This window comes from Capricornis sumatraensis, chromosome 3, assembly GCF_032405125.1.
Source record: "Capricornis sumatraensis isolate serow.1 chromosome 3, serow.2, whole genome shotgun sequence".
In the NCBI taxonomy this organism is placed as follows: domain Eukaryota; kingdom Metazoa; phylum Chordata; class Mammalia; order Artiodactyla; family Bovidae; genus Capricornis; species Capricornis sumatraensis.
In genome coordinates, this window is record NC_091071.1 from 71,926,198 (window position 1) to 71,950,125 (window position 23,928).

Consider the following 23,928-nt stretch of genomic DNA (forward strand, 5'->3'; position numbering starts at 1 on the left):
TAAACTCACTGTGTGACCTGTAGAATGCCACCTACCCTTTCTGGATTTCCGCTACCTCAGCTGTGAAATGAAAGAGTTGGACAAGATAGCTTATGATATCCTTTGCAGTTAGCTCAGTCATATGGATTCCATGTACACTATTCTATCTTGCCTTATGACCAAACTCTAAACCATACAGCTCATCCCAAACTGAGTGCTTCTTAGTATCAAAGGAAGAAACCCCCAATACAAATTAATCCAGCAAGAATAACATCTAGCTCTCTTCATTTTCAAGCATTTATTACATATAGAAGCAGCTGAAATGGTTACAGTTCAAGGAACAACAATTTTTAAGCAAACATTCTATTCAGAAACTCTCTTACTGCCTTCTACAGAGCCACTGAGAAACTAGAGAATGAAAACTACTATCATTCCATTTGGTTCCATTCGGTCTGTGTAGGCACAGAATGAAGCAGAGTTGTGTCAAAGTGCTTCCTGTTCTGATGACAGATGGCCAGACTTGCTGAATGAGAGCTTTTAAAAGAGACCGCATCCTGCAGATCTAGGGAAACGGGCAAAAAAGTGTTCCTGGCTCTCACCATCTCTCCTTGCTCACCATCATCAACAGAACCTGACATGAATTCCAAGCCTTGACTTCAGTTAGCAACTCAATATTCCCATGATGCCCAGCTCTCCCATGTCAGCTGAAATTCCATCCAAAGTTATTTCCTCTTCCGAGGTAGTAAAGTTGGAAGTATAAAAGCTCTATAGCCATTTTTTCTCCCTACAGCTCTATAGCCAATTCTTTCCATCTTCCCCCCAGATAAGTAAACTTAAAAACTGGAACAGTAGGGCTCCAAAATAAACAGTTTCCACCACATTTATTTACCCCAGTTGAGAACGTCTTCATACTTAGCATACAAAGTGAAGTTCATTCTTTTCAATCTATTCAAATGACCTCTGGGCCATGTAGTCTTATTAAGTGAAAAATAAGTGCAGTTGCTAAAGGATAAGAGAACAAGCAAAAAGAATATTTCCTCTAGGAAACTATGATACTGGGAAACAACCATTATTTATAATAGAATTTGCCACAGGCAGACAATATCTTACAACTCAGACTCGAAAAATAAAAAGGTAATTTTCATACAAATATTTACATGAGAATTTACAAGTAAGGAATGTCACTTGGCACAATGCCCCACTTTGAAAATAAAAATGTGCTAAATAAAGATAACACTGATACCACGTTAAAGGATAACACCATAAAATATTTTTTAAAAATAAGTTTCCACCTTCTGCCAACTCACTATTGTATGATTGTGAAACTTGAAGTTAAGCAGCCTAACTTGTTACTGCTATTATATGTCCTCGTGAGACGAAGTTAGGCAGCCTAATTTGTTAGTGCTATTAAACACTGAAATAATGAAGAAAAAGACTATGACAGCCTTAAAGAATTGTTTTCGTAGGTAACGGTGCCTTGGTTTATGTAGAATAGCAAAGCACAGTCTAGGAAAGGAATGGAATTTTCCACTGGCAGTTGGTGTCATCTTGTTGGTAGCTTTGCAAGACACTAAATTCTAATTTATACTGGCAAAGGCTATGGTAATAACACTCAATGCCACAACTGACCTTTTTAAGTTGTGTGATGTGGTAACTCTAACTTCTTTTCGAGCCTCAGATGAATTTTATAAGTTCCTAAAGCCTATGGGTAGCAGATAACCAACTAGAGTGGTCCGAAGACTTAGCAATATCTATCACTGGAAAAACAAATTATTTTCAAAACTGTTTTCTACATATGCCTAAAAGTTACTTACTACAAAGAATAAATTAACAATGTTTTTATAAATCAAACAAAATGCACAAATAACTCTTAGCAAGTCTTATGACTGTTTAAAATACTACTTCTGTCACATCAGAAAACATGAGATATAGACTTACAATTACATGATAATTATATAAAATAATTTGACAGATCCTACCTTTTTCAGGTACCGGATTCCATAGGTAAATATATAAAGGCCATATGAAAATTTCCACCTGTGGAAAGTTTAAAAAGCATTCTATGATACTCAGTTTAAATATTTCATAGCACATTCTGAAATACATGTGTGAAAAAAATTCCATTAAAAGAACCCCCCGACACACACCTTTGCCCCAACCAGGGATTAAACATAATTAGTGACTTCAGTTCAGTCGCTCAGTCATGTCCAACTCTTTGCGACCCCATAAATCGCAGCACGCCAGGCCTCCCTGTCCGTCACCAACTCCCGGAGTTCACTCAGACTCACGTCCATCGAGTCAGTGATGCCATCCAGCCATCTCATCCTCTGTCGTCCCCTTCTCCTCCTGCCCCCCGTCCCTCCCAGCATCAGAGTCTTTTCCAATGAGTCAACACTTCGCATGAGGTGGCCAAAGTACTGGAGTTTCAGCTTTAGCATCATTCCTTCCGAAGAAATCCCAGGGCTGATCGCCTTCTAAATAGACTGGTTGGATCTCCTTGCAGTCCAAGGGACTTTCAAGAGTCTTCTCCAACACCACAGTTCAAAAGTAGCAATTCTTCGGTGCTCAGCTTTCTTCACAGTCCAACTCTCACATCCACACATGACCACTGGAAAAACCATAGCCTTGACTAGACAGACCTTTGTTGGCAAAGTAATGTCTCTGCTTTTTAATATGCTATCCAGGTTGGTCATAACTTTCCTTCTAAGGAGTAAGCGTCTTTTAATTTCATGGCTGCAGTCACCATCTGCAGTGACTTCAGTGCAGGCTAAACATGTACACTTACCATGAATGGCATATGGTAAATATTTTAAATATTAATAATTATATTTGTAACAATTTTTCTTTCATTCAGTTATTATGTTTGCCTATTCACTCATCTTTTCCTCTTTCAGCATGTGAATTTCCTCTAGTTCATGGCTCATGAAAGGATAGATTTGAACAATATGAAGGTATATAAAATAGTTTGGAATTCTTTGCCTGATTCAGAGATTAAGTAAATGACTTAACTGATGTTCATGTTTTTAAAGAAAACTTTAGTATTTTTAAAGTAGGTAATAGTTTTTCCCTTCATCTTTTAACAAAATTTTATTGGCATCTTTCTGGATATGACTAAAGGAACCTATTGAAACCATCCATCTGATGTACAACTGTTAGCAACAACCTTATACTATCCCAAATTATGTTCAGCTGTTAGATGGTCACTTTTTTAAGGGGGAAAATCTTTAAGTTCTCTTTCAATGTTAGATGAATTGAATGTTTATCTCTTTTAAAGACTTTACATAAATACCAAGACTTTATATAACTTATATACATAGTTTGTGTACATATATATAATATATGGATCCTGCAAAAAACCTCAACCTGGTACTCAATTCCAAATTTCATTTTTTCATTTTTCTGAGTGTAAATAGTTGTGCCTTTAAAAACTGGTTGATGTCACAAAACAGAATTCCTGAGATCATGCTGCTCATGGTATCTTGGGTTACAAGTTGTAAATGAACACAAAGGAGAAAGTGACTAGTCAACTTTGCGATGAGGAAATTTGCTTTCTGTGTGTCCAAGCCATGTAAAAATTTCAAATAAGAATCTTTTCTTGTGCTCTTTGAGTCTGATTTATTTTCAGTTGAAGTATAGTTGACTTACAATGTCATGTTAATTTCAGGTGTACAGAACAGTGATACATTAGTTATACATTATATATACACACTGTTTTTGCTTACTAGCTAAATCATGTCCGACCCTTTTGCGACTGCCATGACTGTAGACCATAATTATATATATGGTCTCAGTTCAGTTCAGTTCAGTCACTCAGTTGTGTCTGACTCTGTGACCCCATGAATCACAGCACGCCAGGCCTCCCTGTCCATCACCAACTCCCGGAGTTCACCCAAATTCATGTGCATCAAGTCGCTGATGCCATCCAGCCATCTCATCCTTGGTCATCCCCTTCTCCTCCTGCCCCCAATCCCTCCCAGCATCAGGGTCTTTTCCAATGAGTCAACTCTTTGCCTGAGGTGGCCAAAGTATTGGAGTTTCAGCCTCAGCATCAGTCCTTCCAACGAACACCCAGGACTGGTCTCCTTTAGGATGGACTGGTTAGATCTCCTTGCACACCAAGGGACTCTCAAGAGTCTTCTCCAACACCACAGTTCAAATGCACCAAAATTCTTTGGCGCTCAGCCTTCTTCACAGTCCAACTCTCACATCCATACATGACCACAGGAAAAACCATAGCCTTGACTAGATGGACCTTTGTTGGCAAAGTAATATCTCTGCTTTTTAATATGCTATCTAGGTTGGTCATAACTTTCCTTCCAAGGAGTAAGTATCTTTTAATTTCATGGCTGCAATCACCATCTACAGTGATTTTGGAGCCCCAAAAAATGAAGTCTGACACTGTTTCCACTGTTTCCCCATCTATTTCCCATGAAGTGATGGGACAAGATGCCATGATCTTCGTTTTCTGAATGTTGAGCTTTAAGCCAACTTTTTCACTCTCCTCTTTCACTTTCACCAAGAGGCTTTTTAGTTCCTCTTCAATTTCTGCCATAGGGTGGTGTCATCTGCATATCTGAGGTTATTGATATTTCTCCCAGCAATCTTGATTCCAGCTTGTGCTTCTTCCAGCCCAGCATTTCTCATGATGTACTCTGCATATAAGTTAAATAAGCAGGGTGACAATATATAGCCTTGACGTACTCCTTTACCTATTTGGAACCAGTCTGTTGTTCCATGTCCAGTTCTAACTGTTGCTTTCTGACCTGCATATAGGTTTCTCAAGAGGCAGGTCAGGTGGTCTGGTATTCCCATCTCTTTCAGAATTTTCCACAGTTTCTTGTGATCCACACAGTCAAAGGCTTTGGCATAGTCAATCAAGCAGAAATAGATGTTTTTCTGGAACTCTCTTGCTTTTTCCATGATCCAGCAGATGTTGGCAATTTGATCTCTGGTTCCTCTGCCTTTTCTAAAACCAGCTTGAACATCTGGAAGCTCATGGCTCATGTATTGCTGAAGCCTGGCTTGGAGAATTTTGAGCATTACTGTAGTAGTGTATGAGATGAGTGCAATTGTGTAGTAGTTTGAGCATTCTTTGATATTGCCTTTCTTTGGAGTTGGAATGAAAACTGACCTTTTCCAGTCCTGTGGCCACTGCTGAGTTTTCCAAATTTGCTGGCATATTGAGTGCAGCACTTTCACAGCATCATCTTTCAGGATTTGAAAGAGCTCAACTGGAATTCCATCACCTCCACTAGCTTTGTTCGTAGTGATGCTTTCTAAGGCCCATTGACTTCACATTCCAGGATGTCTGGCTCTAGGTGAGTGATTGCACCATCGTGATATATGGTCTAGAGTATGGTCTATATTCTTTTTCAGATTAATTTCCCTTACAGGTTATTACAACTTATTGAGTAGGTTTCCCTGTGCTATACAGTAGGTCCTTGTTGTTGATCTATCTTATATATAGTAGTGCGTATATGTTAATTCCATTCTAATTCATCCCTTTCCCTTCCCTTCTGATAAACCATAACAAGTAAGATTTTTTGTAAAGGTTATTTGAGGAGATGATTCAGGTTACAAAGCTCTTTTGAGGTAAGAAGAAAAGAACAATAGCAGTGAGCTCAGAGAGCTGAGTAAGACTCGACTGTAGATGCAAATGTTCCTGAGTTTCATTCCTGGACTGAATGACTCTTCAAACATCCTGGAATTCAAGTCAGAAGTAACCTTTAGAGAAGAGTTTTGAATTTTAGGATTGAAAATCATCAACTAATAATCCATAAAACCTGAATTCAGACAGGAACAAAAAGCAATGATTCCAAAACTTCTTACAAAAGCCTTCTTTTAAGTAAAGTCAGTTTACTTACTGCAGTGTCAAAGTCAAGGCCTTAATTTTAACCCCATCTCCATTATCAATTTTTTTGGTGGCTGCGGGTGAGAGTATCTGTGTATTTCTTTCTGTTAGGATGTATAAATTCTAAATCAGAAGTGAAGACCTGGTATGGCTCTAAGGGTATGTATCTCATGCAGTTATACAGAGCATGATGCTAGGTTTAATGTTTTGCTGTTACTATCTTGAAATTCTTAATAATTGTTGAACAAGGAGCTCCATATTTTATTGTTCATTGGTTCGTAGAATTATATAGCTGGTTCTGGTCAAGATTCATAGATTCTCTTAAATTTGAGCAAACCTCTTGATATCTCTTGACCTCAATTCCATCTCTATAATGGGAGAGTGGTTTATATTATACTGTTTTTGATATTTACACTGTTTTGATATATTGATATCCTAAGGATTTGATGGAAAAAGTAATTTCCACTTCTCTCTAGTTCCTCTGACTCATGATTGTATTAAACCAGCCTAATTCATGCATTTGCAAGTCACTTTTTGGTCTCTGAAGACAAGTGAATTCACAACTCCTAGACTAAATGATTTAAACAGCTGTTTCAGCTCTAGAACATTTGTTGTCCAGTCACCAAGTCATGCCCAACTCTTTGTGACCCAGTGGACTGCAGCATGCCAGGCTTTCCTGGCCCTCACCATCTCCTGGAGTTCGCCCAAGTTCATGTCCATTGCATCAGTGATGTCATTCTATCATCTCCTCCTCTGTTGCCCTCTTCTCCTTTGCCCTCTTCACCTCCCCTTCACGGCCTTGTCACGTCAAAGGGACTTGCATAACTCAATGAAGCTATGAGCCATGCCATGCAGGGCACCCAAGATGGATGAATCATAGTGGAGAGTTCTGACAAAACATGATCCACTGGGGGAAGGAACAGCAAACCCCCAGTATACTTGCCGTGAGAGCCCCATTAACTGTATAAGACACTTAGATCAGGCAGTTTTTACAGATAACAAAGAAACTTTATGAAAGTCATTGGAACCCCTATAATCACTCATGTAACTACATTTTCTTTCATAAAATGACCCAGCTTTCATAAGACATAGGTTATATTATAGGAACATGAATGCCTCCATCATTTGAATAACAATCTGTGATGAATATCTACAAAGCAGAGTTTATTTCCACCAAATATCTACAGAAGCAATATTTTCAAGGATTTTTCCATATTCAGGAAGTCCTTTGTTTTATTTTTGTAGTTTCATGTAAGTTACAGTTTTAAATGGTGCCTAGCTACCAGCCATTGACACGACCCCTCTCAACCTCCCACTAAAATATCTATTAAAAAGAAAGGTAAATAAAGGTGCATGCAACCACAAAAAAGTAAAAAATGACCTTGTACCTATTGCAGGAATCAAAGAATTACAGAAGAAGAAAAAAAAAGAATAAAATTAGAAATAAAAATATAATTAGAGGCAACAAGAAACAAGCTATTGGTCTTAAAGGAAGTAGGAAAATCTGAGTATATCTTCCTGTCTCCACTTTCTGCCATCTTGTACAGAAATGCAAAAATCTGCATCAATCAGAAACCTAGACAGCCCTCTGTCATGAATGAAACTTTTGAGGCAGGAGGAGAATCCCCCCACCTTGTCAATTCATGACTGTTCAAAAGATGAGTAAGAAAAAAGGAAGTATTTAGCACCCTGGGAGTTCTAGTTACAGAGAAGGTGACTTAGGGGCAAAGTGATTCATGGTGGTGTTGCGTTCTGGAGGTTGGAGTTCTTACAACCCATTTAACTGACAGAGAACAAGATATAGAGATAGCTGCTCTATGTGAAATTCTTCTGGTCCACTGAAAGTAGACCAAGGCCTATAGTCATCAACCTGCTACAAGGTCAGAGAGCTAAAAGAGGACTTTTACTAGCAAAAAAGAGAACAGAGAGTGGGGTAAAAGTCAATCTATACATCTTCTCTGCGAGCAGGTCTAGATGGATATTTCCAAATTCAGGAATGAAAAAAATCTAAATGTCAATACAGGTCTACTAAGAAGTATTTATTGCATAAATACGGAAAGAAAAGAGCATGCTAAGGATCCAAAGAAAGAACCATCTCCTAAAGTTAACTCCGGGGAGGAATCTGATGTCATTTTTAGAAAAGCATTTGGTATTATTAGATATGTCTCCTAAAATCAGAAGAAGAAAGCCACAAATTAGTAAGACTACTGGGTAAGATAAAAAGAGATTATAAGTGAAACAAAAAAGCAATATAAAGATTCTAAAAATGAAGTGAAGGAATATTATCCACATGAGGGGGAAGGGAAAAAAAAGTACACATATCCTGCTAAAAATCATTGATGTAGAAGATAAACCATCTCCATAGGGCTGGAGAAAAGAACCAATAGATGAAAGAAGACCTAAGATCCAGAGAATCAGAAAAATCAAGTCTAATTATAGCTGCTTCTGAGAAAACTCAACTGAAGGATTTAAATGGAATAACCAAAGATACAACTGAAAAAAAAAAAAAAACAACTGACTGAAAAGAATAAGGTCAACATTGTATTCTGAACAATATCAATTCAAAGCCACAATCTGATAAATTTTGAATCCTTGGGTTAAAAAAAAAATCCTTCAATATCCATGCACAAAAACAAAAAAAGTCAACATACAAATCAATTGAAAATATGTCACCATCAAAGGAAAAATATCCAGTGGTCTTAACTTCTCCTTTGCATCACTAAATTTATAGAAAAGAGAGAACATTCCATCAAAGAAAGCTACTGCCAACCAAACTGCTTTCATCTGTTAAAAAAAATAAAAGTAAAACATTCTCAGATAATCAAAAGTTCTGAAAATACATTACTCTTTAACCATTACTAAACAAATTACTTTGGTCAATTCCAACTCACAGAGATACAAGCAAAAGTTAAGAATTCAAAAAGTATGATTTTAGAATAAAAGAAGTATTGTTAACAGCATAAATAATTGCTGTAAATTTCATTGGGGAAATTTGGGCAAACAATGCCCAATAAACTGTGGAAAATTCTGAAAGAGATGGGAATACCAGACCACCTGACCTGCCTCTTGAGAAACCTGTATGCAGGTCAGGAAGCAACAGTTAGAACTGGACATGGAACAAATAGGAAAAGGAGTACGTCAAGGCTGCATATTGTCACCCTGCTTATTTAACTTATATGCAGAGTACATCATGAGAAACGCTGGGCTGGAGGAAGCATAAGCTGGAATCAAGATTGCCAGGAGAAATATCAATAACCTCAGATATGCAGATGACATCACCCTATGGCAGAAGGTGAAGAAGAACTAAGGAGCCTCTTGATGAAAGTGAAAGAGAAGAGTGAAAAAATTGGCTTAAAGCTCAACATTCAGAAAACTAAGATCATGGCATCCGGTCCCATCACCTCATGGCAAATAGATGGGGAAACAGTGGAAAGTGTCAGACTTTATTTTTCTGGGCTCCAAAATCACCGCAGATTGTGATTGCAGCCATGAAATTAAAAGATGCTTGCTCCTTGGAAGGAAAGTTATGACCAACCTAGATAGCATATTAAAAAGCAGCGACATTATTTTGCCAACAAAGGTCAGTCTAGTCAAGGCTATGGCTTTTCCAGTAGTCATCTATGGATGTGAGAGTTGGACTATAAAGAACTAGCTGAGAGCTGAAGAATTGATGATTTTGAACTGTGGTGTTGGAGAAGGCTCTTGAAGAGTCCCTTGGACTGCAAGGAGATCCAATCAGTCCATCCTAAAGGAGATGAGTCCTGGACGACTGATGTTGAAGCTGAAACTCCAATACTTTGGCCACCTGATGTGGAGAGCTGACTCATTTGAAGACCCTGATACTAGGAAAGATTGAGGGCAGGAGGAGAAGGGGACAACAGAGGATGAGACAGTTGGATAGCATCACCGACACAATGGACATGGGTTTGGGTGAACTCCGGGAGTTGGTGATGGACAGGGAGGCCTGGCATGCTGCGGTTCATGGGGTTGCAAAGAGTCGGACACAACTGAGCAACTGAACTGAATGCCCAGTTAAATGCTACTGTTCTTAAGGGGCAATTTAGTACAAAATATTTAAAAACAATAATCAAAGGATGAATTATCAGATTATATTACTGGAAGAAGGGACTGGAGAAGGGAAGCATTAAATTTATTCTTAAAGAGAAATTTCAAGACACTGTGGTCATGGTAAGAGAAATATAGTTAAAAGAATGTTTCTTTAAAAACTTAGAAGATGTTTGGTTAAAGATGGCAATGTTTTGGGTGCACTGAATTGGGTGATGGGTGATAGGTCTGATGGGTGCATGAATTTACCTATGTGCCTTTATGAATATAGCACTAAACAGGCAGAAGAGGAACTTTGTTAAGGAAAGCATAAACTCAAAAGGACACAGACAACAGGGTTGAGGATAACCACCTCACTGTGGAGGCTGTTGTCAGAACCAGGGGCTGGCTGGATCCTAAGCTGTGGTTGGAGGATGCTCAGAATCACCAGAGAATCCCAGAAAGATTCCAGATGAGAAAGCAACTCTGCAAGGGAGGAACCTCTATTGGACCGAGAGGCCTCAGGATTAGCTTGCCCAATTCCAGACTGTTGCTAAGTGGCAAAACCAGGACATAAACCTAGTGTAACACTCTCTCAAAAGCCTCCCCTCAAATTCCACAGAACTAGCATGCATTTCTCTGCCTAGATGTGTTCCAAACTACACTTGTTTGGACATGGAAACCTTTTATAGCCATCAAGCCTGAAAATGAGAATGGAAAGCTAGTAAAGACTACCACCCACAGAATCTGTTTTATTGTCCTTATACAATAAGGCTGAAAGGGTTCTTTGTCAAAGTAAGACTAATAAAATGTGCCATAAAAGCAGAGAATCAGAGTGTTGAGGTCTTCTGTTTTATTGCCAGGTGTCACTCACATGGCACAGGGGTCCTAACTGATAGAGGAGGCAGATGCAGGGAGAGACAGCCAGGAGCAGCTCCCTGAGCCCAGCTTAGCACATCATCCTCGAGAAAGGAGGACAGCCCATGGGGCCAATTTCTTTACAACATTTCTGGAGAACTTGCTCTGGGCTAACAGCTGTTCTGAGCCCTTTACAAGCAGAAAGTCATTCAGTGAAAACTATTCCACACAACAAAGTAGGTACTATTAACATCATCCCTAATTTTCCTTCAAATGAGGAAATAAGCCCAGAGAGGTTCACTGACTTCTCAAAGGTCACACAGCCAGGAAGGGAGAACACCAGAACTGCAAACCAGGCAGCATGATTTCAACACCCCAACTCTTAACTATTATGCTCTGCTGCCTCTTCTTGATGTTACACAGCTGAAAACCGAAGACAATGTATCCGGCTGAAATGGTATTTCCAACCAAGGGGCCATTCATAGATACCACATGATGAGAACAGTCTCTGTCCTGATGACTAGAAACTGGCTGCTTGCAAAATTGGAAGTAGGGAAGGGCTGCACTTGGGATTCTTCTTAATACCAGGGCACTTAGACAATACTGAGTTTGTTCACTAAAGTCACCAGTAAAATCCCAGGACCCTTCTAAGTGCCATCTTAGCCACTCATCTTGTCCATGTACTGCAAAACTATCCCTCCTTTGAGATTTATGTCAAATGCTAGCTATTCCATGAAGCCACCTTTTCTGAGCACTGCAACAATGAAAGCATTGTAATTCTCTGACGGTGTGTTTCTTACCTCCTTATCTCATCTTTGATTACAGCCACAAACCTCCGACTTGCTTGTGAGCTCCAAGTAAGTATGACTGAATATTATTTATTTTGTGTTTCTGACAGCAGAGTGTTTGGCAAGAAATAGTTCCTAAATTGACATCTGAATTTTTATTAATGGTATGAGCACTCCCTTTAACTTCTTTACGTATAGGTTTATTTTAACCAAAATAGTCTTTAATCAAATAATTTTACCAACTGTTTCCAGGAACTGTGCAAAATATGAGTAAGAAAGGGGAAAGACATGCCAAATGCTTGTAATGCAGTTTTTTTACATGACCAATATAGCAAAAATTTGGAATCAAAGAAAGTCAACTCTGGAATGGTCTAAATAATAATTTAAAAATACTGTTACTGAATGCAAAACTAGGATGGCTTATTAGAACACATATTAGCATGTAGTTCCTTTGATTCTGACTGAATTTATCAATTTGAGACATTTCACATTTTCACTGTTCCAACATTTAAGGTTAAAAAAAACACACTGCTTACCAAATATATGAATAAAGTGAAGTAGGGCTTACATCTTTTCTTCATGAAATTTAATATAAACTTCATTTTAAACTTCATATATCTTGCAAATTTTTACAAATGAAGTGAAACTACTATTGTTGTTCGATTGCTAAGTCATGTCTGCCTCTTTGTGATCCCAAGGACTGCAGCACGCCAGGCTCCTCTGTCCTCCACTATCGCTCAGTTTGCTCAAATTCATCTCCATTGAGTTGGCGGTGCAATCTAACCATCTCATCCTCTGCTACCCACTTCTTCTTTCACTTTCAATCCTTCCCAGTATTAGGGTCTTTTCCAATGAGTCAATTCTTTGCATCGGGTGACCAAAGTATTAGAGCTTCAGCTTCAGTATCAGTCCTTCCAATGAATACGCAGGATTGATTTCCTTTAGGATTGGCTGGTTTAATCTGCTTGCAGTCCAAGGGACTCTCAAGAGTCTTCTCCAGCACCACAGTTCCAACGCATCAGTTCTTGAGCACTCAGCCTTCTTTATGGACCAACTCTCATATCCATACATGACTACTGGAAAAACCATAGCTTTGACTATATGGACCTTTGCCAGCACAGTGATGTCTCTGCTTTTTAATATGCTATTTAGGTTTGTCATAGGTTTTCTTTCCAACGAGCAAGTGTCTTTTGATTTCACGGCTGCAGTCACTATCCTCAGTGATTTTGGAGCCCAAGAAAAGAAAATCTATCACTGCTTCCACTTCTTCATAGTGAAACAATGGAGTTTGATAAATGAAAAAATATTCTGAAATTAATTAGTAAAGACTTTGTATACTGATATGGTTGTACATTGGTATTCGTGGGGAATTGATACCAAATAACAGTGTCAAATATCAAAATCCAAGGATGCTAAAGCCCCTTATATAAAATGGTATAGTGTTCGCCTACAAACTATACACATTCTCCTGTACACTTTCAATCATTTCTAGAGTACCTAATACAATGTAAATGTTATGTAAATAGCTGCTAGTATGTGGCAAATTCAAATTTTGCATTTTGAAACTTTCTGGACTTATTTTTCCCAAATATTTTCAATCCCTGGTTGGTTGAAATTTGTGGAAATGGAACCCACAGACACAGAAAACCAACTGTACTTTACATAAATCTATCCTTTCACCTCCCAAGGATCGAACCTGGGTCCCCTGCATTGCAGGTAGATTCTTTATTGTCTGAGCCACTGGGAAGTCCCACAAAGAAGATTAAATTCCTGTTTTTCTACTGAAAACCTCAAAGCTTATGACTTTCATAAGGTACGAACAAAGCTACAGTATAAACATAGTATACTCATATTTCATCATTTCTCCAGTCAAGTACATCAGGACTTAAAAACACCCTTCAAAATGGATTCTGTGTATCAGATACATTCACTTCCACAGTGTTTGTTTTTTTTAATTTTTACTTTATTTTACTTTACAGTACTGTATTGGTTTTGCCATACATCGACATGAATCCACCACGGGTGTACATGAGTTTCCAAACATGAACCCCCCTCCCACCTCCCACCCCATATCATCTCTCTGGATCATCCCCGTGCACCAGCCCCAAGCATCCTGTATCCTGCATCAAACACAGACTGGCGATTCGTTTCTTACATGATAGTATACATGTTTCAATGCCATTCTCCCAGATCATCCCACCCTCTCCCTCAGAGTCCAAAAGTCCACTGTACACATCTGTGTCTCTTTTGCTGTCTCGCATACAGGGTCATCATTACCATCTTTCTAAATTCTGTATATATGTGTCAGTATACTGTACTGGTGTTTTTCTTTCTGGCTTACTTCACTCTGTATAATAGGCTCCAGTTTCATCCATCCCATTAGAACGGATTCAAATGTATTCTTTTTAATGGCTGAGTAATACTCCATTGTGTATATGTCCCACCGCTTTCTTATCCATTCATCTGCTGATGGACATCTAGGTTGTTTCCATGTCCTGGCTATTATAAACAGTGCTGCGATGAACATTGGGGTACACATGTCTCTTTCTATTCTGGTTTTCCTTGGTGTGTATGCCCAGCAGTGGGATTGCTGGGTCATAAGGCAGTTCTATTTGCAATTTTTTAAGGAATCTCCACACTGTTCTCCATAGTGGCCCACCAGCAGTGCAAGAGGGTTCCCTTTTCTCCACACCCTCTCCAGTATTTATTGCTTGCAGACTTTTGGATCGTGGCCATTCCACAGTGTTTTGAAGTGAAGTTAACTGTGGCTTCAAACTTAATAGCCATCTTAATCATCAACTTTATGAAGTGAACAGTACTTCTATTTACTGGGCGTTCTTTGAGGATCAACTAAGTATTTTCACAAGTTAGTAGTAGCTGCATTCCTTGAGCACTCACTTAATGCCTGGTACCATCACAGGCTTTTGTATGTACTAACTTATTCTCATGTTATGAGAACCCTATGGGGTAGATGCTACTATCATTCCGATCCTACGGACATGGAAAAATAATTTAGGTCACTTGCCTAAAAGCACAGTTAGCAAGTAATGAATTATGGGATTCAAACCCAGGCAATCTGATTCCAGGGACCACACTCCTTTCTACTACATACTGCCTCTTTATTTTAACATAAAAGTTAAAACAGAAGTTATATTTTTTTATTGCAAAGTACATTACTCTATAGCTTTTTCTCCAAACATATTTAGGAAAATCAGTGGAATTATTTTGACAGCTATGGCCTCCACTTTCAAGCTCCTTTTTGATGCTAAGGCAGGAAGGCAAATAAAACTGTTGTCTTCTCTTCCTTTCTCCACAAATGTTAAGCATACACTTGAAGTGAAATGACTTGGCAAGATTCCTGGTTAGGAGTTGGTGTCATGAATGTGTCATGCTTACCCTAGAAGGACAACAGCTTACTGAGGGCAAAGATTTGTTCTTACAGGTGTTTGAGTGCAACATTGGTATATTTCTGTATACATAAATCAAAGCTATCCATCTCCCAATTTTTATGTTTGAACACAAGTTTTTCTTTTTTATTATTTTTAATTTATTTATTTAATTGGAGGCTAATAACTTTACAATATTGTAGTGGTTCTTGCCATACTTTGACACAAATCAGCCTTGGGTATGCGTGTGTCCCCCATCCTGAATCCCCCACCCCTCCCCATCCTATCCCTCAGGGTTGTCCCAGTGCACCAGCCCTGAGCACCCTGTCTCATGCATCGAACCTGGACTGGAGATCTATTTCACATATGGTAATATACATGTTCCAATGCTATTCTCTCAAATCATTCCACCCTTGCCCTCTCCCACAGAGTCCAAAAGTCTATTCTTTATATCTGTGCCTCTTTTGCTGTCTCGCATATAGGATCATTGTTACCATCTTTCTAAATTCCATATATATGCGTTAATATACTGTATTAGTGTTTTTCTTTCTGACTTACTTCACTCTGTATAATCGGCTCCAGTTTCATCCACCTCATTAGAACTGATTCAAATGCATTCTTTTTAATGGCTGAGTAATATCCCATTGTGTATATGTACCACAGCTTTCTTATCCATTCATCTGCTGATGGACATCTAGGTTGCTTCCGTGTCCTGGCTATTATAAACAGTGCTGCGATGAACACTGGGGTACACGTGTCTCTTTCAGTTCTGGTTTCCTCAGTGTGTATTCCCAGCAGTGGGATTGCTGGGTCGTATGGCAGTTCTATTTTCAGTTTTTTAAGGAATCTCCAAACTGTTCTCCATAGTGGCTGTACTAGTTTGCATTCCCACCAACAGCGTAAGAGGGTTCCCTTTTCTCCACACCCTCTCCAGCATTTATTGTTTGTAGACTTTTTGATGGCAGCCATTCTGACTGGCGTGAGATGGTACCTCGTTGTGGTTTTGATTTGCATTTCTCTGATAATGAGTGATGTTGAGCACTTTTTCATGTGAACACAAGCTTCTCTTAACAGCCTTGATCTATCGAATAGCCTTGTTTTTTCACCAGCAAAGGTAGTGATCCCAGGGGGTCCATCCACACCCTTGTTCTACCAGTGAAAACATCAGGTTCAGAGAAATGTGTAACTTCCCTATGTTCCCAGATAACTTGGTGAAAGAAAACAGGGCTCCTCATTTTTCACACCAGGTCTTCTTTGTCTACATCTTAAAAGCCCTATAGCCTTAAGGTCTAGACTAGAAACAGATAATGACACCCTGAGTTCAGAAAATACTCAGGGTGATACACTCAGAATTGATACACTGCCAATTCTCTGAGAAAGCATGTAATGTCCATTAGTGCACAGACATCAAATTTCACAAATTATTATTATTTTTTTTACAGAGCCACAGGTGCCAGACTTCTGTTCATCTGGGTGGTTGGTGGGTTGGCTGGATTTTTGGTTTGTAGAACAAAATTAGGTCCTTCAATTGTATTTTGCATTCAGTAAGTCTAACAAAGCCATCAGACATCACTGAACCGTCTTAATGATGCAGACACATATTTCTTTCTTGTTCCACAGGGTTTGAGCCAAAATACCTCCCCTCAAAGATCAGACATGGGTTCGACCCCTGAGTTGGGAAGATCCCCTGGAGCAGGAAATGGCAACCCACTCCAGTATTCTTGCCTGGAAAATCCCAGGGACAGAGGAGCCTAGGGAGCTACAATTCATAGGGTCACAATGAGTCGGACATGACTGAAGTGACTTAGCATGCAAAGATTAGTTTTAGAATGCAGCATTTTGAAGTAAAGATAGATTTGAAGTCTTAGTTAAACAATTGATAGGTTTTATCTGAAGATATTTTTAAAAAGAGATAACAATTTTTAAGTCTGTATTCTCCATTTCAAATTGTTACTGGGACACTAATTTTATTAATTGAAGACAACAGAGATGATCATCAGCTAGGAAGAAAGTAAATTGACTTTAGCTTGAAAAATTCCATAAATTTAAAGAATGAAACAAAGATGAGATTAAAGATTCTTTTCTTGGAAACTCTGATATACAATCTAAATTCCCAAGATGGCATTCAAACTTTAATCAGTTTAGGAATCCAAAGAAATAGTCTAGCTAGGAGAAAAGATATGACTTAGCCTATGGACCAATTATGCAGACCTGAGTTTCACCTGAAAGCAAACATCCCCTAAAATTATTTCTATGTCCATCAATAAGTAACTCTGTGACTCTAAGTAGTTTTCCTCATTTGCTGAAGGCTCAGCTTTCACCTTTCACTTTCATGCACTGGAGAAGGAAATGGCAACCCACTCCAGTGTTCTTGCCTGGAGAATCCCAGGGACGGGGGAGCATGGTGGGCTGCCATCTATGGGGTCACAGAGATGAACACGACTGAAGCGACTTAGCAGCAGCAGCAGCTGTTTCTCTGTTTGAGAAGCAACAGACTTATCAATGCAGTCACTGAGGTTGGAGGTAAGTCAAACCTATTCACTTCATTCTCAGGATCAGTGTGAACTTAATCTGAGCCAGAACTGTCTTCATTAAATCACTGATTCAAAAAACAGGTTAGGCACTTCTGTAACAGGCAAAATAATGTTATATATTTCACGAATATACATACTCATATACATATATATTCATATATGTAGCATAAAAATAAAGAAGGAAATATAAACACCAAATTGAGGATGGAGATTGACTGGAGGGTAGAGCAGAACATAGAAGGGGTCTATAGAGAGCTTTAGCTGCTTCTGTAATATTTTGATCCTTTAAAACAAGACTGGAGAGAGCTCAGAGGGTCTCTGTTATATTAGTCTCTGTATTGAAGAATCAGTTCAGTTCAGTTAAATTGCTCAGTCGTGTCTGACTCTTTGCGACCCCATGAACTGCAGCACGCCAGGCCTCCCTGTCCATCACCAACTCCCAGAGTTCACTCAGACTCACGTCCATCGAGTCAGTGATGCCATCCAGCCATCTCATCCTCTGTCGTCCCCTTCTCCTCCTGCCCCCAGTCCCTCCCGGCATCAGAGTCTTTTCCAATGAGTCAACACTTCGCATGAGGTGGCCAAAGTACTGGAGTTTCAGCTTTAGCATCATTCTTTCCAAAGAAATCCCAGGGTTGATCTCCTTCAGAATGGACTGGTTGGATCTCCTTGCAGTCCAAGGGACTCTCAAGAGTCTTCTCCAACACCACAGTTCAAAAGCATCAATTCTTCGGTGCTCTGCCTTCTTCACAGTCCAACTCTCACAGCCATACATGACCACTGGAAAAACCATAGCCTTGACCAGATGGACCTTAGTCAGCAAAGTAATGTCTTTGCGTTTGAATATACTATCTAGGTTGGTCATAACTTTTCTTCCAAGGAGGAAGCGTCTTTTAATTTCATGGCTGCAATCACCATCTGCAGTGATTTTGGAGCCCAAAAAAATAAAGTCTGACACTGTTTCCACTGTTTCCCCATCTATTTCCCAGGAAGTGATGGGACCCGATGCCATGATCTTCGTTTTCTGAATGTTGAGCTATAAGCCAACTTTTTCACTCTCCTCTTTCACTTTCATCAAGAGGCTTTTTAGTTCCTCTTCACTTTCTGCCATAAAGGTGGTGTCATCTGCATATCTGAGGTGATTGATATTTCTCCCGGCAATCTTGATTCCAGCTTGTGTTTCTTCCAGCCCAGCGTTTCTCATGATGTACTCTGCATATAAGTTAAATAAGCAGGGTGACAGTATACAGCCTTGACGTAATCCCTTTCCTAATTGGAACCAGTCTGTTGTTCTATGTCCAGTTCTAACTGTTGCTTCCTGACCTGCATACAGGTTTCTCAAGAGGCAGGTCAGGTGGTCTGGTATTCCCATCTCTTTCAGAATTTTCCACAGTTTCTTGTGATCCACACAGTCAAAGGCTTTGGCATAGTCAATGAAGCAGAAATAGCTGTTTTTCTGGAACTCTCTTGCTTTTTCAATGATCCAGTGGATGTTGGCAATTTGATCTCTGGTTCCTCTGCCTTTTCTAAAACCAGCTTGAACGTCAGGGAGTTCATGGTTCACATACTGCTGAAGCCTGGCTTGGAGAATTTTGAGCATTACTTTACTAGCATGTGAGATGAGTGCAATTGTGCGGCAGTTTGAGCATTCTTTGATATTGCCTTTCTTTGGAGTTGGAATGAAAACTGACCTTTTCCAGTGCTGTGGCCACTTCATTATAAAAAAAGATACTGTGAATAAGAATTATGTTCAGTAAAACATATTACAGTAAATGATTATGTCTTTTCCTTTCTCATACCTGGAAACTATGAATGGCTTTTTCATTGTATACCATCAGTCCAAGCATCATTTTCTAAGCATCATAACTAGTTTTACTCTTTTCCTGTCATTTATAGTTATGCTTTGAGGGCTAAAATTACTATTGGAAAAGTTTCAGGTATTGTCCACATTTTATATTGACTTCTAAATCTACTGTGATCCATTTCTTAGATTTAACTACTTTGATTTGGATATTGACTTTTTTTAATGCTTTGTTTGTAAATTCTAACAGCAATCAAATTTTACTGATTCTCTCTTCAGTTCTCTATTGGGGTCCATTCTTTTCTTTCCAGGTTGATTTCTCTTGTCAAATGCCCAGCAAGGTTGAATTCAGCATCTCTGGCCTTTGGCCCCTCCCATGAGTCTTTCCAACATCAGTCCCAGGCTCCTACAATCTACTCAAAATACAACTGCCAAAAATCAACATCCATAAATGACATTCTGTTAGGTCACTGTGTCTATGAAACACTTCTCCTTACTCCTCGAATTCCCCTGAATATGGACTAAACATATGAGCTTCAAGTCCATTCATTTATACGCAAGTTTGAAAGGCCACAACTTGTACAAATCAGAAAAAGATAAATGAGCATTTTCCAACAAACATTTGTTCAGGATAAGGATAAAGGAAGGAATAAAATCAAGATTATTCTCCTGTTGCCAAAAATAAAATCAGTCAATATGACTTTGGAACATGTACTTGCAAATGTCACAATTCTTAAGTGTGTGGTTAAGGCAAAAGCAGCCAAATATTTATTACCACCTAACGTCAAGCTAATGTTATGTGTCCCTTGAACATCAAGTGCTTTCATAGTCTCTATGTACTTTCTTTTTTCTTATCTGAAAGCAGACTGAAGACAAAGAGTCATTTTCAGATGCTGTGATTGCACAGGAAAGAAAGAAATGGAAATGAATGGTACTCCAATTTGAAAAATGTACATACATACTTTTGCATTTAAACAGGAAATTCATTTGTATCTCTCTATTGCCCTGTTTGGTATCAACTTTCTGTCATAGGCTATAGCACATCTCATAACTGGAGGAGAGACAGAGCAGCAGGCCATTCATAGGGCCTGGCACAGAGATCCTCTCTTACCCTTAAATCCTGCCTACAGTTCTCGTATAAAATTTCTTTAGTTTCCTCATCTGAAAAATGGGGGTGAAAATATGTAATTTTCAGTATTGTTAGAATTTAATGAGAAATGAAAGAAAAGATTAAAACACAGAGAAATATGCTCAGGGATGGACCCTAGGATGCTATGTAGGCTCATTCTTGATTTACTTGCCCTGACATACCAGTCTCACCATGCATTCATACATCATATTTCACCTCCTGGTGTTCATTTGTTTTTTAAAATATTTTTTCCACCCACACCCACACCACTTGTCATCCTCCAGCTCCTTCAGCCCATTTACCACCACATTCTCCTCTTGGACTTTTAAGCTGTCTGTGAAGAATACAGATTTGTTCATGTAGATATTTATTTATGTGTGTGCACGTATGTGTATGGACTTCTCAGGTGGCACAGTGGTAAAGAACCTGCCTGCAAATGCAGGAGACATGGGTTCAACCCCTGGGTAGGGAAGATCCCCTGGAGAAGGAAATGGTAACCTGCCCCAGTATTCCATGCCTGGAAAATCCCATGGACAGAGGAGCCTAGCAGGCTACAGTCTATGGGGTCACAAAGAGTCAGACACAACTGAGAACACACATACACATGTGTATATGTATGTATAAACATAGATATAAGTATCAAGTAAATATATAGTATATGTATGTGTATAAACACGCATATCTTGTTTTTTTTTTGAAATGACGAGTTATTTAATTAGGTTCTTTGCAAGAAGTTCAGAATACTACTTTGTGAGGATAAATTCCATTTGTGAGAGCAAACACAGAGCGGAGGTTGCCCTGGAGCTGAGGGACAGCTTTGATTCTTCGCAGAATTTGCGAGTCCACAGCTTTCTGGTCAATCTTGCGCTGCTCTGTGATCTCGTATTTCTCTCTCTCTGTGTCGAAGATCTCACCCTCCTGGTGTCTGGGTTTACGCAGCTTCTTCTTCTTGAAGTAAGTAAACACGCATATCTATGTGCATGTATATGTATGTACATATAAAAGTTAAGTCCAAGAATATCAAGGATCTTCTAATTGGAAACAAATGCAGGTATGTAGACCTCTGACCTAGTATCTTGTATGTGGGAGAGGATGATGTTCTTGCTCCATCCTCTATTAGGGAAAGAAAAGTAAGAGCAGACAAACAATTTGCAGTCACAAGGCACCTTCCTAAACAGTCAGTTAACTTGTACTCCTGTATAAGAAAATAAGCCATTTCATGAAATTGAGCCTAGTTACAACACACACAATGAAATTCTTGGCTGACTAGTCGCCATGTGACTTGTATGCTGACTGAAAAAGTAATGAGTTGCCCACATGCCAGCTATATTCATAAAGTAGCACCTCATCTTTTACATAACCGGAATACTCCATTCACTGTGAGTACTGGAAGACAATGAACTGCCCACTTTAAAGTCGCTTCATGCTACCAAAAACTGTCAGAACTAATAAATGAATCACAGGATACAAAATCAAGGTACAGAAATCTATGACATTTCTGTACATTTACAAACTATCAGCAAGAGAAATTAAGAAAATAATCCCATTTACAATTGCGTCAAAAAGATATTTTCCCTGGTCTCCATCCACTTCCCCAAAGCAGAAGTATTTGTACCCATAATATACTGTTCTAATATTAATATTTATTATAGTTATCTCTTAAGCAGATAACTGATGCTGGGAATGATTAAGGGCAGGAGAAGGGGGTGACAGAGGATGAGATGGCTGGATAGAATCATTGACTCAAAGGACATGAATGTGAGCAAAAATAGTGAAGGGCAGGAAATCCTGGCACACTGCAGTCCATGTGATCACAGTTGGACAGGACTTAGCGACTGACTAACAACAATGCTTTAAGAGACCAACAATCAGTTGATTTTTCATTTCCAAGTGAAAGATCTGCGCCTTAATTCTGCCCAAGACTCACTTTAGGGAGGCTGCATTCTCCCTGGGCTGAAACACTGGATCCACGGGGGGCCTTCATTTCAGTCTTTCTGAGTGAGCATGGGCGCTCCCTGTGATTCTACTATAAAATGAAGATAATAACATCTACTTCAAAGGTTTGAGTGAGGATTAAGTGAGATGATACTTGTAAAGTACAGAGAATGGCATTTCAATATGTGGCAAATGTTTAATAACTCTTATCTTTATTATTTTTATATAGCATGTATATGACATATACCCCAGAAATGATTCCTGAATTAAGTCTTATGGTTAACTGTATGGGCCAGTGCCAATGGCTATACACACCACTAAATTATAACAGGACTTTAAGGAAAGACATTTTGTATGAGATTTGAAAAAGATACAAGGGTAAAGGAAGCCTTCCTTCCACTAAAGTGGTTAAGCAATAGGTCATGTAAATGAGGGACTCTCTGTTGCTTCTTTATTAAATTTATGTGTTAGAATTTGGCTGACTTCTTATTTTCCCCTTGTTTGCAGTTTTAAAGTTATTTAATATTTAATGTTACAAAACCACTTGAGATTGCTGCTACACTAAATCTGTATATTGTACATGCAGTTCTGAAAATGTTAAGAGCAAAATTTAGTAGAGCTGGAAAGTGAAAAGTATAGCAGTGAATTTCCATGGCAATGTGGTGTTATAAATAAGATATGATACATGGAGAAATTGATCACTGAAGATGTACAGATGAAGAGAATGAGTTTATGTTTATTCATGGGTTTTTTTTAAACTCCTGTGCATTGAGATATTTTATAGCCACAAAATTAAATATCTGAACTTCAAGGTCATCATCTAAAACCTGTCAACACACTGCCTCTAAATGAGGGACTGCAAACTTAAATCCTTTGGGCACCACACCAGTCAGGCAAACAAGGAGATAGTTAGGCTGAGCTCTGGGTGAATAGCCACTGGCACTCAGTCCCCATGCTGGCAGTGGGGCAGGAGGTGCTCAGGGCTGTGGCAATCTCAATACCCCACTGAAATAAGGGTCAGTCAAATGTCAAGACAAATCCAAACTGAACTGTGGCCAGAATTCTCCCATTTTGCAGAGAAAGTTGGCAGTCTGATATTTTATGTATTTTATATGAAATCTGATTTTTAAATAAATGCTGGCAATTAACTTGACTGCAAACTAAAACACTAAAAAGGCCAAACAAAATACATCTTGAAGGCTGGATTCAACCTGGGGTCACGATTTCACAACTTTTGCTTTCATATGTGGCAGAAATGGGTGGGATGTTTTATTTTTAACTCTTATTCTCCAAATTACATAAATAAGCTGGAATGGAACTCTGCTTTCCCAAGGCATGGAATTTTCATGGGTAAAATTTCATCCTCATTTTCTAATGACCTAATGAACTCTTGATCAATTCTCAGAAAATGTCCAGCAACCAAAAATGGAGAGAAGTCAAATGAAAGAAATTCTACATGTAATTATGCTCACAAACAGACTGCCATTCATTAAGGAGGATAAATTGAGCAATTACTTAATGCCTAGACATGCAAGGATCTAAAATGAATAAGTCATAATCCTTGTCTTAAGAAGCTGACAATCTAACAGGCTGTTTCTCGATGGGCTCTGGCTGCAAATCTAA

The 23,928-nt window shown here is 38.9% G+C and overlaps 1 protein-coding gene across 2 annotated transcripts in view; it reads right to left on the bottom strand.

Moving 5' to 3' along the window:
* Positions 1 to 23,928, bottom strand: part of CERS6 (ceramide synthase 6) — a 344,938-nt gene that overhangs the window by 145,728 nt on the left and 175,282 nt on the right. For both annotated transcript variants that reach the window (XM_068967950.1, XM_068967951.1), the window contains exon 4: positions 1,959 to 2,016. In XM_068967950.1, coding sequence (XP_068824051.1) covers positions 1,959 to 2,016 — 58 coding nt within the window. The remainder of the gene's footprint in view (positions 1 to 1,958; positions 2,017 to 23,928) is intronic.